This window comes from Zerene cesonia, chromosome 19, assembly GCF_012273895.1.
Source record: "Zerene cesonia ecotype Mississippi chromosome 19, Zerene_cesonia_1.1, whole genome shotgun sequence".
In the NCBI taxonomy this organism is placed as follows: domain Eukaryota; kingdom Metazoa; phylum Arthropoda; class Insecta; order Lepidoptera; family Pieridae; genus Zerene; species Zerene cesonia.
Window position 1 is genome coordinate 4,502,813 of NC_052120.1, and position 14,094 is coordinate 4,516,906.

At 31.9% G+C, this 14,094-nt stretch overlaps 2 protein-coding genes across 2 annotated transcripts in view; both read left to right on the forward strand.

Annotated features, from left to right (window-relative positions):
* The first annotated feature begins 399 nt into the window (after positions 1-399).
* Positions 400-8,734, forward strand: LOC119834516 (glucose dehydrogenase [FAD, quinone]-like). The gene is made up of 5 exons (XM_038358905.1): positions 400-785; positions 2,500-2,730; positions 5,745-5,877; positions 7,269-7,388; positions 7,463-8,734. The coding sequence occupies exons 1-5, from the start codon at positions 407-409 to the stop codon at positions 8,706-8,708; spliced, it is 2,109 nt and encodes a 702-aa protein (XP_038214833.1). The 5' UTR covers positions 400-406; the 3' UTR covers positions 8,709-8,734.
* Positions 8,735-9,941: 1,207 nt separating this feature from the next.
* The window catches only part of LOC119834436, an 84,233-nt gene continuing 80,080 nt past the window's right edge, over positions 9,942-14,094 (forward strand). The window contains exon 1 of the mRNA XM_038358795.1: positions 9,942-10,083. The gene's annotated coding sequence lies outside the window, so the exon portion shown is untranslated. The remainder of the gene's footprint in view (positions 10,084-14,094) is intronic.

Below are 14,094 nucleotides of genomic sequence, written 5' to 3' on the forward strand. Positions count from 1 at the left end.
TTCTTTAACACTTCAAATCAAATGTACAAACTTTTTATAAAAATATACTTCCTACTAGTAATATTATAAATGCGAAAGTTTGTAAGGATGTGTGTGTGTTTGTTGCTCTTTCACGCAAAAACTGCTGAACCGATTGCAATGAAATTTAGTACGTAGACAGCTGCACAACTGGAATAACACATAAGCAACTTTTTATGCCGATATTCCTACGCGATACGGACTTACGCGGGTGAAACCGCGGGGCGCAGCTAGTATTTTTGTATTTTTCAAATTTGCATGTGTTAAGTTTCTTAAAAATTAAGAAAAATGTACTTACTATTTCTACGCAAAAACAGTTAAAATATACATTGAATATCATGCTCGGCAATAATCATTTTAGATATGTAAAAATAATTTGTTACAGAAAATGCGGCGCCTGTTATATGCCCTCTTTATAACAACCGTAATACGCGTAAAAGCAATTGACATTTACACAGACGACGATTTCCTTAATGTTGAAGACGAGCCTTATGATAACACGAACAATCTTTTAGACATCGAAAATGTGCAAAGTTCAAGAAACGCTCGTATTCTCCGGCCGTATCCTTTGGATAATAAGAGCGAAGTGGGCTCTGAAGAGCGTAAACCTTCAAACAAAATAAACAGAGGAGCACGATTTGCTCACTACTCGTATCCTCAAAGCCCCATCGTAGATATGATGCTGCAAACAGTTGCTAATAATTATTCGCCCACAAATGCGAATGATCCATTCGACTTTTTGCGTGATTCGTACCCATTGCCAAAAGGTAAGTTAAATATTGTAAATTAACGTTTTAATTTTAGACTATATAATTAAATAGAACTTTGCCTTTTTCGGTTGCCTGAGAGAAATGCCTTACATATATTACAGGCTATTCCTGCACAAAATGTCTTATTATTATTTTTGTTTCACTTTACTTTGTGTACATGAAATGTAAATAAATAAATTCTTTTCCAAACATATAAATAAATAAATATATATTACAATAATTTGTAGATGTATATTATATGCGAGCACTAAGAAATTTTACGAAATATGTATTTAAAACTTCGATTAACAATTGTTGAATTAAATCATAAAATTATGAACATTATACTTACACTGGACATAAAATATAAGACAAAACAATATCTAAACAATTGATTTAGGTATACAAATGTACTTTGGTATTATAGCTTAACATATTTTTATATTGTCTCAATAATGACAGGGCTGTTATTTAAATTGTGACGTGGACTATACATGCTATTTATAAAATTGTTATTTGTTATTTAGAAAGTAAAACAAGAAATGATCTCGGCTAATTGCGAAGATACATAATAAAATAAATTTAAAAGTTTATATGTTATTCATACAATCTTTCGTTAATATATATTTTTCTCTTTCACTTTAATCTACCTGAAATACAAAATAATCTTTGTGCCTGTGCATAGGAGTAGAGGTTGCATTTCAAGTATTTGATTTAAATTTAAATACATCGTGAAGCCGTTAGCTCAATTAAGTTATTTGTGTTTAACAAATAGACAACCCAAGGAAAGCTCGTAGCTACATGTTCAAAAAACAAAACTATGAAACTACAAAATGAACGCGTTTAATAATTGCTAGTAGCTCACGCCCGCTTTGACCAGTGATAGAGACTAAAACGCCAAACAATAAAGCTATGTCGCTCAGTAGCTTCTTATTAATAAATTCATATTCGTGATTGTACATAAAACAGTATAAGTATAGCCAATAAAGATAAACACAACTCATGAGTACAAACTTGTGAGATACATTGTTAGAGTTTGAAAGCTTCTATTGTAATTCTAATTATGAGATTAAAGATATATATCGTATATTACATGGCCACATTACAATAGTGTTACTTACAGTAATCGCCTATTTCGGTCAAATTACACACTTAGGGATCTATTCTATATAGCAATTATAACAAATTTGAGGTTATGTCTTTTACTAAAGGAATTCGTTAGTAGGTTAGTATTACATACCTCACATCACACGGTTGAATATGGTCTAAGATGATTTATCGCCAATCTCACGTCTACTAGTTTATACTTTAATTACATTAAAGTACCACGCTAAAAAGATGTCGAACTTTAATACGGACTTCGTGTATTACTGTTCTAAATATAATATGAATATGTATATACGTAATCATTTATAAATTACAACAAATTGTACAAATTTCAAGTTAGGCTTCTCTTCATTTTATATACAATGTCCTCTGCTTAAAGATAAAAACTAATAGATTCTTCGAATATAATAATATTCATGAGAGTAATGTAGTATTAGGTTGCACACTATTTTGGCACGAAAATGTTTTTTTAGTATTTAATAACAAACAGTAGTATTTAATAATAAATCCATGCAATATTACAATTACATACGAGGAGTTTTCACTTAAAAATTAAGGACATTCTCGATTCAAAACAATTGAAGTAGTTTAGGAACCTTGCCAAAAACAGTTTGTGAATTTACAGGTTTTAGCAGCCAACTGGATGAGTATGACTACGTTATAGTAGGAGCGAGTTCGGCTGGCTCGGTTCTGGCTGCCAGGCTTACAGAAGACAAGCCTAAAGCCACGGTACTTCTGTTAGAAGCGGGAAAACCTGAGATGATTCTATCTGACATCCCAGCTTTGACGCATTACCTTCAGAACACAGATTATGTCTGGCCATATAGCATGGAACATCAAGCTGGTGTTTGCCTGGGTAAGTACGAAAATGTTTTCTGTATTATTGCTGATAAAAGATAGTTTCCTTTTCCCGATACGGTATCTGATTTTTACTTACTGTACTGATATTTACGAGCAAATAAATAATCGGCGGTTGGGTAATATTCCTTTTTTTCTACGCACAAAAATGATATTTTTTATAAGTTACTCTTACATTTACATCGTCGTTTTAATTATTTAAAAACCAGTTTGTTATTGCCAAAGAAAGTAATCTTTTTATGATGCAGGCAGACAAATAGCGAGCTTCTTGTAAGTTTATGTTCACATATTAATAATAATTTTGGTGACTGTGCATATTGTTTTCAGTAAAAGATTAAGGCCGTACGTACGGGAGAAAGTATATAGTGGTAGATATTATTGAAAACAGAAGACATAAATAATTACTTTAATCTTATAGCAATCCATCAGCTGTAATTAGTTGTCTGTATTTTTATTTATATATAGAAACCAACTAATCATAGTGCGCTTTGCTGTTACTGCAACTTCACAAATTGATTTGTTCACGAATATTCTAAACAAACAAAAATGGCTCTAAAGATGTTGATTTAAAATATATACACAACTTCTATATTTATTTAATCTCATTAATGAATTTCTCTAAAGTCAGTTTAGCGAACATATAATTGCTGCGGATAAAGCCTTTTATGGAAAATTGCCTTAATATTATACAAAGGAGCAACCATTATCACGTTTATTATGCTTAAGCAATTTTAAATTAGAATAAAAATAAACAATTTTAGAATAAAATTCAAACCTTGTGTTTTTAAACTCATTCCGATAAAAGAAGTACAAACGGTTTGTTGAAGGAATAAATATTCTTAGTTCTCTAATTAAGAAACTGTCTATATGCAAGATCTGATCTTAATACTAATTTTCCGCAAAGTCGAGGAAAGCTAAGTTCGAAATAAATGTAAATACACGAAGGAGTAGAATATTGAAAATTGAGGTTGCATTTTTGTGAAAACAACGGAAACAAGTTTGAAAAGTAAGACAAGGTTTAACAGTTAGGTGCAAACAAGCAACTGCAAACGAGACCCAGTGAACTTGTATGTATTTCAGTTAGCGAAATGTTCCTAACAACGAGCACAGGATTAATTATTTATACGGTTACCTTTCTCTGCACTAACTGTAAATTGAGCACATTGCGTTAAAAAATAAAAACTTCGAAATAAATTAAATTTAAAAAAATTACCCAAAAAATTTGGTACTAGATTGTACATGTTGATAGGTGTACAAATTAAATTATTTTTTCTCAAATGTATTGTAAGTTCCATCAGTTCATAAATTGTAATTTAATATCTACTATTAAATAAAACACTTGTTTTAAAATGGGGTACAACAGTAACATTCTGATCGAAGCATATAGAATGAATTGTATTTTCTATTTTTTATTTCTTTTACAACACCATGTCGAGTTCGACGATACTTATAAAGAAAACTATTTATGGTATTATAAACTATATATATACTTGGAAAGTAAATCTCTTGTAGTTTCAATTATTTTGGATTATCTCCATTTTGATTAATGGCTGTTTGACCTTTAAAAAGTTATATGTATAACTACCATTTATGGTAATTATAATATAGCTTGACATTGTAAGAAACGCATAAGTCATCCCGTTATCTCTGCGCCACAAAACTTTCGGAATTACTCCTTTCAATTAACATATCTCTGCTATTTATAAACATGATATAAATTCATGACAAGTTGTTTAATATCCTGCGTAGGATGAGTATTTTTATTTTCGAACAACAAATGCAATTATCATTTTTGCCATAGCATCATTTTCTCAGCAATAACAAGGAACCTGTTTCTAGAAAAGCATGTTGTAGAGTTTATTTTGCGGCATCTTAACGATTATATCCCTCTCTATTTGTTTTCATTTTAATACTGCAGATGTAATCAAATGTGATTTTTGCGATATGACCGAAGTTTATAATAAAATTTATATCTGTTTAAGCCAATAGCTAGTTAAAGTTACTTTATTGCATCCAGTTTTTTGGTGGCCAAATATCTGTTTACGCTGGTATGGAAAAGGGTATAAAGCTATCAGTATTTTGGTTTCACATAGTTTAGTTAAAATTATAAACCAAAATAATATTTGAAATTACAAAGCGACACTTACTACTTACTACTTTACGACACTATTTTTACGCTAACTGACCACGAACATTTTAAGAGATAGGATCTCTGTAAGTGCGTTGACCGCCTTAAAAGGGTCTGGAGAGGGCGAGGAAAAGGATACGTTCTTCTGGCTTCCCACTCATCGTATAAAACAGTAGCATTCACATTATACTATTGCACACCGATCCTCTGCGGGACTGTAGTTCCAAGATGCGATCTGGCCCAATTCTTGTCGAAACGTGTCGGACTCGCAATTTTAAATAAAAGCGGTTTTCTAAACCATAATAAGAAACACACTGTTTTGACAACATCAAACTTAATTTTTAGTTTTTTAGCATTGAAATGCTTTATAAATGAGAAATTTTGAAAGAATAAAAAAAAATCGATCTCGAGGCGGGATTCGACCCCGCGTTTTTTCCAAACCGTAACAACACCTAGCCTCTCGGCCACCCGTGATCCCGCCACAGTAATCGAATTCTTCTACTCTTTCGGTTTTATGTGCCTAAGGCACCCCACGCCACCTATTGAGATGATTAAGAACCATCACAACCAATACGAAAGATTATTTCAATAATTACAATATTGGATCTACGGTTTGGCGAAAGAGCGGGTTCGAATCCCGCCTCGTGATCGATTTATTTTTCTTCTTTCAAAATTTCTCAATATCAAACTTATTTTATTATTTACACGTAGATGTAAGAGGTTTGTATTAACCAATTGGATTCCTTGACCTATATTTCTGACCAAACAAGTCGAGAATCAACGATCCTTCGTAAAATATTGAGTGAATATTATGAAGAAAACGTTTACAAAATTGATAAAACTAAATAAAAAATAAATATTTGTTACTATTTCTTAACTTTCAGGAAGCGAGGAGCAACGGTGTTACATACCTCGTGGCAAAGCTCTGGGCGGCAGCAGTGTTACTGATTTCATGTTTTATTCTCGAGGTCGACCACAAGACTGGGACAAAATTGCGGCAGATGGAAATTTTGGATGGTTGGTTACTATAGGGTTTTTTTAACTAATGAGTTACTATTATGTGCATTTTAGGTAAAACGTTGGATTCATGCATTTTCATAAAACATTTTATAAAAAATTACATGACTTGAAGTCATAGATGAAAACAGGCACAGCACATCCTATTCTATAGGCTTCCGCTATTTTTCGTATACCATTATTTAGATCGGTTAGTTTTAATTACAGAGACCACGCAGCCAATTACATTATTTAACCATAACTCATTATGTCAACACACTACATAAATAATAAACGAAGTTATCCCTCATCGCAAGAAAGTAACAGCTAATGTGTAGCGTTATTATTTCCTTGCGCTCAATGTTAATTTGTTGTCCATACACTACGTAACGTTGAAGCGATAAAAAATAGGGAGGATCGCCAATCCAATAGGTTTATGAAGACAAAAGATTTTACTTTTAGTGGCAATATTCTAATCCAATGGTAAATTTACCGCTAACTAAATGTACAAAATTAGAATAAAATATAATTGTAGTCTGTAAATGTAGTATCATAAATATCAACTTACTACAAAACGTGTTACATTTAAAATTTTAAAGATTTATGGCAGCGCTCCATAAACAGTGGCTTAACTTCGAAACGTTACCCTCAATGAAATTAAGACCTTTATGACGATAGCGGGATAAAAGTTTCGTAATTGAGATTGTTGAATGCACGCCTGTAGTCGAGCTACAAATTAAAGTCATTTTAATCTCTTAACGGAGATAAGTTTTGATACAAAGAACCTATCAAGCTATATCCTCTATTTTCATAGAAAACTTCATTAAAAATCGCTGCTGTAATATTGAAATGAATGAATCAGTGAAAATTTATTATTGTGCGCTATAGAGGATAATATAAGCTTAATAATTATCATTCACTTAGGTACAGAAAGCGTTACATTATTTTTAATGTGTAATGTTGGGTAATACTATAATAAACCTATTCATGGCTATAATTTATTACGATACTTTTAATTCAAAAAATATGTTTGTCTCAATTATTTTTAACTTCTTCGGAAATACCTGCTTCAAATTTAGCTTAAAACCCTTCTATTTTATGCTGACGTTATATGTATTTGCATTTTATGTGAGCATTTCGTATGTGTGTCCATTGAATTGATTTTTATATATATTTTTGCAAAAAATAGCACTTGAATCATAGATTTAAACTCAAGTTTTAGTTAATTTTTAAAATTTTAGTATTGATCATACATTTTAGTGTCTATATTAAAGCTAAACGTAAGACACGTAACACCCGCAAGCGCTTTTATGACCGAAGTCGATGATAGCATAACCCACGTACCGCTTAGTATTCTAGAGCTGCTAATCTATCACACTATGCTCATATTCTCTAATCTCCCATCTTTCCAGGTCATACAATGAGGTGCTTGAATACTTTAAAAAGTCAGAGCGATCTGAGCTAAGAAAATATAAAAATATGCCATACAGAGGGCGCGATGGAGTTCTTACAGTTGAAAATGTTCCTTTCAGGTAAGTTTATTTACAGAGTACATACGGAGGTCACTATTATGCTCATATCTTATACATCATGTCTTCATTTTCAGGACCGGCCTAGTTGAAGCTTTTCTTACGGCAGGCAAAATAAATGGGTACCAAACTGTTGATTATGTTGCACCAGACCAACTTGGTTTTGGATATGTACAAACTATAACAAATAGAGGTCATCGTCTCAGTGCAGCTAAAGCATTCTTACATCCCCATAAACGTCGTAAGAATCTCCACATTTTAACAGATGCTAGAGCCACAAAAGTCGTCATTGAACCTCAAACGAAGAGGGCGTATGCTGTGGAATATATTAAAAATAATATCAAGCGCACCGTCCGCTGTCGCAGGGAGATTATTCTTTCAGCGGGTCCTATTGGTTCCCCTCAATTACTTATGTTATCAGGAATTGGACCCCAAGAACATTTACAAACCTTGGGTATTCCGGTCTTGTCAAACAAAAAAGTAGGTAGAACAATGTACGACCATATTGGTTTCCCCGGAGTTGTGTTCAAACTTGGCAGTACAAATGCTAGTTTACTTGAACCTAAAGTAGCAACTCTCCCTAACTTAATGCAATGGTTACAATTTGGTGATGGTCTTTTAACTACTCCTGGCGGTGTGGAGGCCTTGGGTTACATAAAAACTTCTGTATCTGAGAGATCTGATCTCACACCCGATATCGAGTTAATCGATATGGGTGGGTCTCTTACTTTAGACTCTGGTGCTGCTATTCGTAAGAGTTGGAAAATAACGGATAAAACCTATCAAAACGCATTTGGTTCACTTCATGCCGTCGATACTTGGCAAGCAATACCCGTTTTGTTACATCCCAAATCAAAGGGACGTTTGGAGCTTCGTGATAGCAGCCCATTTTCATATCCAAAGGTATATGGAAATTATTTAACGGATCAAAGAGATATGGTAGCTCTTAAAGAAGCTATTAAAATAGTGATCAATCTGGGAGAGTCAGAACCCTTTAGAAAATATGCGGCAACGTTACATTTACCGCAATATCCTACGTGTACGTCATATCCTCTGGGATCCGAACCATACTGGGATTGTGCGATAAGAACCATGGTCGTATCTATGCGACGTCAAGTAGGAACTTGTAAAATGGGACCACAGAATGATCCCGATGCAGTTGTTGACCCAGAATTAAAAGTATACGGTGTTGACGGCCTGCGTGTTGCCGACATTAGTGTTCTGCCAAGAACGATTAGTGGACACACTATTGCGCCAGAAATTATGATAGGTGAAAAGGCTGCTGATATGATACGGAAAACTTGGTCAAATTTGGTAGTTTAAAAATTATAGGTTAATTATTTATTTTAAATTATTAATACAATAAATGTTCCTAAGCTAAAACCTTGAATTTATTTTATTGATTCTATATACCTTATAAATAATGAGTATGAAATAATGTTATAATTGAGTGTAAAATGACTAATAGGTGCTCGGTTTGAAGATAACGTCAATAGAAGTCGCTTTTAGTAGTATTTTCGGCTTCGTCATGTTGACCCTAAAAATAAAATCGATCATTCATCAATGTAAAGATCCATTACCATCGAGATGCTGAATAGTCGCATAACTGAAAGGATTGTAAATTCCGCTTTATAGATTAAAATGTTTTCAAGTAATAATATATTGAAAAATCATGCCTTAATATTCCCATCGGTCATCACATAATCGGAAATTTTTAATATCCTTTAACTAACCATTCAAAATACTATACATTTATTGGAAAACTGATCGTTCTCCATAGACTGATATAATCGGAAACGAATACATTCATATAACATTTAACTGATCAATTAGACTGAAGGAAATAATACTTTAATATGATATTATATTTTATTACTTTAAATAATTTTTCTACATCAAAAAAATTATCTATTTTATCTTTTGTTGTACTTAATTCCTGCCTCACATCATATTCAAAACCGAAGATAAATTCAGTCCATCTATTTGTATTCGTTGTGCGTTTCTGCCAACATCGTAGACCCTGAAAAATTGTAGAAATATGAAAATAAATTACTCTGAATTGACTAACAAAATGTTCTGAAGCGAGGGCGCACTCACCCTTAGTATTAAACTGCGAAATATGGAGGTGTCACATTGCCCACACATACCAAAGCCCTTACTACGAACCTCCAGCGTTATTATTTATGATAGTAAGCTATATAGATAATTTTTAATCTCTATACGTTTGTAACTATTTTTTGGCCATGCCTTTTTAGGTACCCCGACACAGCTAGGTTCATTTATCTATATAATATAATGTAATGGGATACTTCAAAAATAAATGTCATTAATATTATATTCTAAGAAAGAAAAACAAAGTTTTTTACAAAATATTTTCAATATAAAGAAACTTTGTAAGATCATACTTGTGTTATTTATAATGAAAGAATTAATAAAAAAATAGAAACACTGACTTAGAGCATTAAATGCAAGATCGACTCTAGTTAAGGGTGAGATCGATTCTAAGTGCAAAGGTAAATACAGCTTGTTCAATGAATGGATGGGAAGCGCAGTCGCCTACGCTCCGTCGACCGCGAACGTGGCGTCACGCCGCGGCTCTCAACAAGCACTATACATACATTCATATCGGATCGCGATACGATACGGAAACAAGTGACTTGTAATATGTGACGCTTTGTGAAATAAAAACATGATATTGGTATTTAAAAGTTTCGAAACTAATTTAGGTGAAAAAGAAAAAGTTTAAGGGGCTTTTAGTTCGCTAAGATATTTTAGGATAAGTTACGCGTATGAAAATAAATGTAGTAGGTACAGTCAGTAGATTGAGCGTAACCTAAAATAAATAAAGGATAGTTTACGTTATAGATAGTATGTAAATGTAAAATTTCAGTAATATAGCACGGTACTTATACCAATATAACGGTTTACACGTACATGAAATGAAATTATTTTTATTAAATGTTCAGCAATAATAATTTCTAAAGAAAAGTGTTGCAGAATGAAAAGCTTAACATTTAGGTATCTTTTTTCGCGTAAATTGTTTGCTTTCCTCAGTTTTGGATACGTTGTCTAGGTGCAATGTTCCAGTGAAAGACTGCGGTAAAAAATTTACGGGGATTTGTTATTCAGAAAGTGACGCTTCTTGTGTCTCTTGAATACGGAAAATCTCGATACAACAATACAATATCGTATACATTTTGAACCCAATTATTCATTTCTAGTTCTAGTATCATCCATGGGATATGTTTCGTGCATTTGTTATTTTATAATTTTGAAGTGCGAAAATCACATGACAAATTAGTAAATTTCTATTGTTAAAATATGGAATATTACGCATTATCTCTTACAATTAAAAAAAAAATTTATTTAACGTTAAATAAATTGATCTTAAACTTAGTAATCTCTGCCAAATATCAATAATTGAACCGCCGATTAAACCTAAAATGTAGCTATTTCAATTCTTACAAACATTTCAGTACAAAAGAGGAATCATATTTCACTACTATATGTTGTTTTTTAAGTTCGCTTAAGAATTTGTAATTAAGTATAAAACATTATGCATACACAAAATATCCCATAGAACTTTTGTTCCCGTAAAATAGTTATGAAAATTAATTCTTTCCGGCAACGCAGAGCATTAAAAATGCATGAGAGTTATAGTGTATTTTTTGCGTTAAAATTCTGTTATTTTTAATGACTTCACTTCTGTTCAAGTCGCAAAACTATTTTATTAATTTATACCGCTACTGCCACTCTCATAAGATTTTGGTCGTTTTATTTTTGCCGTAAACCCAATACATAAAATAACACCCATAAAAACACATAGAAATCAACATTCTATTCAAAATCTATTAACGTTTAAATTCAGGACAAACCAAGACTGATAACTTAGTTGAATCATATATTTCAAAATTTCTGATGAATCATATATTTGTTAGTAATGAAGATGTGGAATATGTACTCGTAATTAAAAACTTAAAATAAATATGAAAAAGAAACAACCCAAAACCAAGACATGCTAAAAAAATTACTTTCATTAAAAACGTTTATACTATATACTCCAAATACTATATACTCCAACTAAAGTGGATCAATCGAAATTTTTATACCGTGCCCCCAATATGCGTGACAAATAAAAGTAACAATCAAAAAGGCATTATCGATAATGATTATAGTCTTCAATCACACTTCAATAATTCTTACAGTAGGTGGCCTTCTACGAAGAGTTTTGCTTCTATATGTGTTTAATATAAATTTAACGTGTGTGTGCTTTAAAAGTAATTATAATAAAATTTCCTTATTTTTATCATTGTGTCATCTTCGAAAAATGATAATTTACATATAAATACAAATAGAACAGAAACAAACCCAAAAAATATTATCACAGCTTACACGAGACCTTCATGAAATACAAAAACAAAATATTTTATGTCTATTATATTTCATCTTCATTTATGATGTAAAATGTTTAATCTCAAAAGATATAATAGTTGAGCAAACTAATCATAAATGAGAAAATTTTACACGAGAACCTTTTGTGGTTTAATTTGATAAGAATCAATAGACTTTTAGAACGAGGTATTCAATTTACATGGTTACATCTTTGGTTAAATATTTCCATTTCGTTAAGCTCAATATTTTACGAAAACGTTTTTGTAGCTCATTCTATTTTAATTTAATCAATCCTTTGTCACAGTAGTTTGAATGAAATGTAACTTTGCGCGAGCATTTTTAGACAAAGCCTCGAATTGCAAATCAAACATCGCGCAGATAGGTCTCCACGTAATTTTATTTCAGCCATTGAGGTTTTATCTTTACCTGTCAAGGCTCGCCGTACGTGAAACCATTAAAGGGAGGACGTGAAATACGACATAAATGGACGAGTTATGGCACAAGCTATTCCAATTGTCCATATTATTGGTCCATAGTCACGATAAATTGAAATTGCTACTTTTATCCGCTACGTGATTGTCTTTTTTACAAGTCCTTTCCCATTTGTCAAAACAATTAGTAACTAGACTACTACTTTTTATTAAAGCTTTTTAATAATCTTTATAGTATACTTTATATGCATAATAATGTAAATTGTAGCAGTTATTGAATTAAATTCAGAATCAAGAGACACTGAAGATAAGAAAAGATTGAAAGCATTAGATAGACCTCAACTGCCTGTGCCTTCATAACAGTCCAATAAAGTTTGGGTAGCTGGGAGACGAAATGGTCCTTACTTACTCCAGTTAGGGAATTAGCTTTGGGTCACAGCCGCATCAGACGGAACACTAGAAATTGTAAACGTAATTTACCTATATTCCCTGAAACGCAATCCATCCCGAAAATTATCCTATTCTAATTCTACATAGTTACGTTAACTCGAATTTTTCCGTTTTACAATTGAAAATATAATAACAGATACTCTGTATTTTCTTTTTATTACTAAATATTGTCCAATGACATCATAAAACATTACATAGTTTGTGGTTTACAAACTATGTACATAATGTTTGAAGCTATCACATGTGTATGTTATGCCGCAATCCATAATTTTATCCATAGAATATATCCATATTCATATTGTAAATAGGTGTCTAATGAAAGCAATAATATTAGAAGCATAAATTATATCTTATACGATAGATTTATATCTACATACTCTTATTAAGCCTAACAGCTGAAATCTTTCTCGTCTTGTAGAATTAATTTAATCTATAAATGAAACAGAAAGGTACTCTCAAAAGGTAGTGCCTGCCTGTGTTATTAAAGTTATACTACAATTTTGAAAACTGAGTTCATTCATAAATAATTTCCTGCATCCATCCATGCATAACTTTGCCAGCTAAAAGCTGTGTATCTACAGAACCCTCAGCTACTATTCGAGAATTTTACCTGCTTGGAATTCCTTTGAACCCGATTGTATAGCAAAAATAGTGCATTACGACAGTCTATATTATGTAAAAAGAGAGGTTAGACATTATTCACAACCTTTCTCTATATACCTTGTATTTAGCTGCACACGTCAAAATATGGTGTAAAATATAATGGCGTATAATGTCCTATTATTTGAGAGCCACTTCGGTGAGAAGCTCAACCCGAGATCCCGGTTGAAAAATTATAAGAGTCTGTTTGGTGTTGCTTTGCTAAGTCTCTATAAAAGTAAAAAAACAGTCATGACAGTGCGGCGACACAACAGAGGGAATTAGCTATAGTAGAACCTCCGTCGATAATAATTAATAATTCAACAAAGAAATTAAGCCAACTACTTTGTAAAAACATTTGTACAAAAATATTGTAACTTTGCCCTTTGTTGTTATAATTTGGTTAAACTAAACGCTCTCATTTACGATAAAAGTTTTATAACTCTGCCTACCGTTTTGAAAAACAAAATGAATATATTTTGTGAGTTATGATCCATGCTTTTAAATTGTTTAATAACTACCTACATCGTTATTAAAAAAGGAAAATATAGTTTTATTATAAAAACTACACTTTGATGATACAATGTAAATTAATGTGTATAATTCTGATATTAAAGACAATAATAAATTATACTGTGCTAGTTTTTCGTCAATCTAATAAATAGACATTAACTGCAATACAAAGCAACTAAAGATAAATAGCTTAGTGTAAAATAAGCTTTTAGTAGTTAGTCCAAAATAGAGATCTCTCCAAAACAAAACACATAAATAATTGTCGTTACGTTTTCATGGTAGGG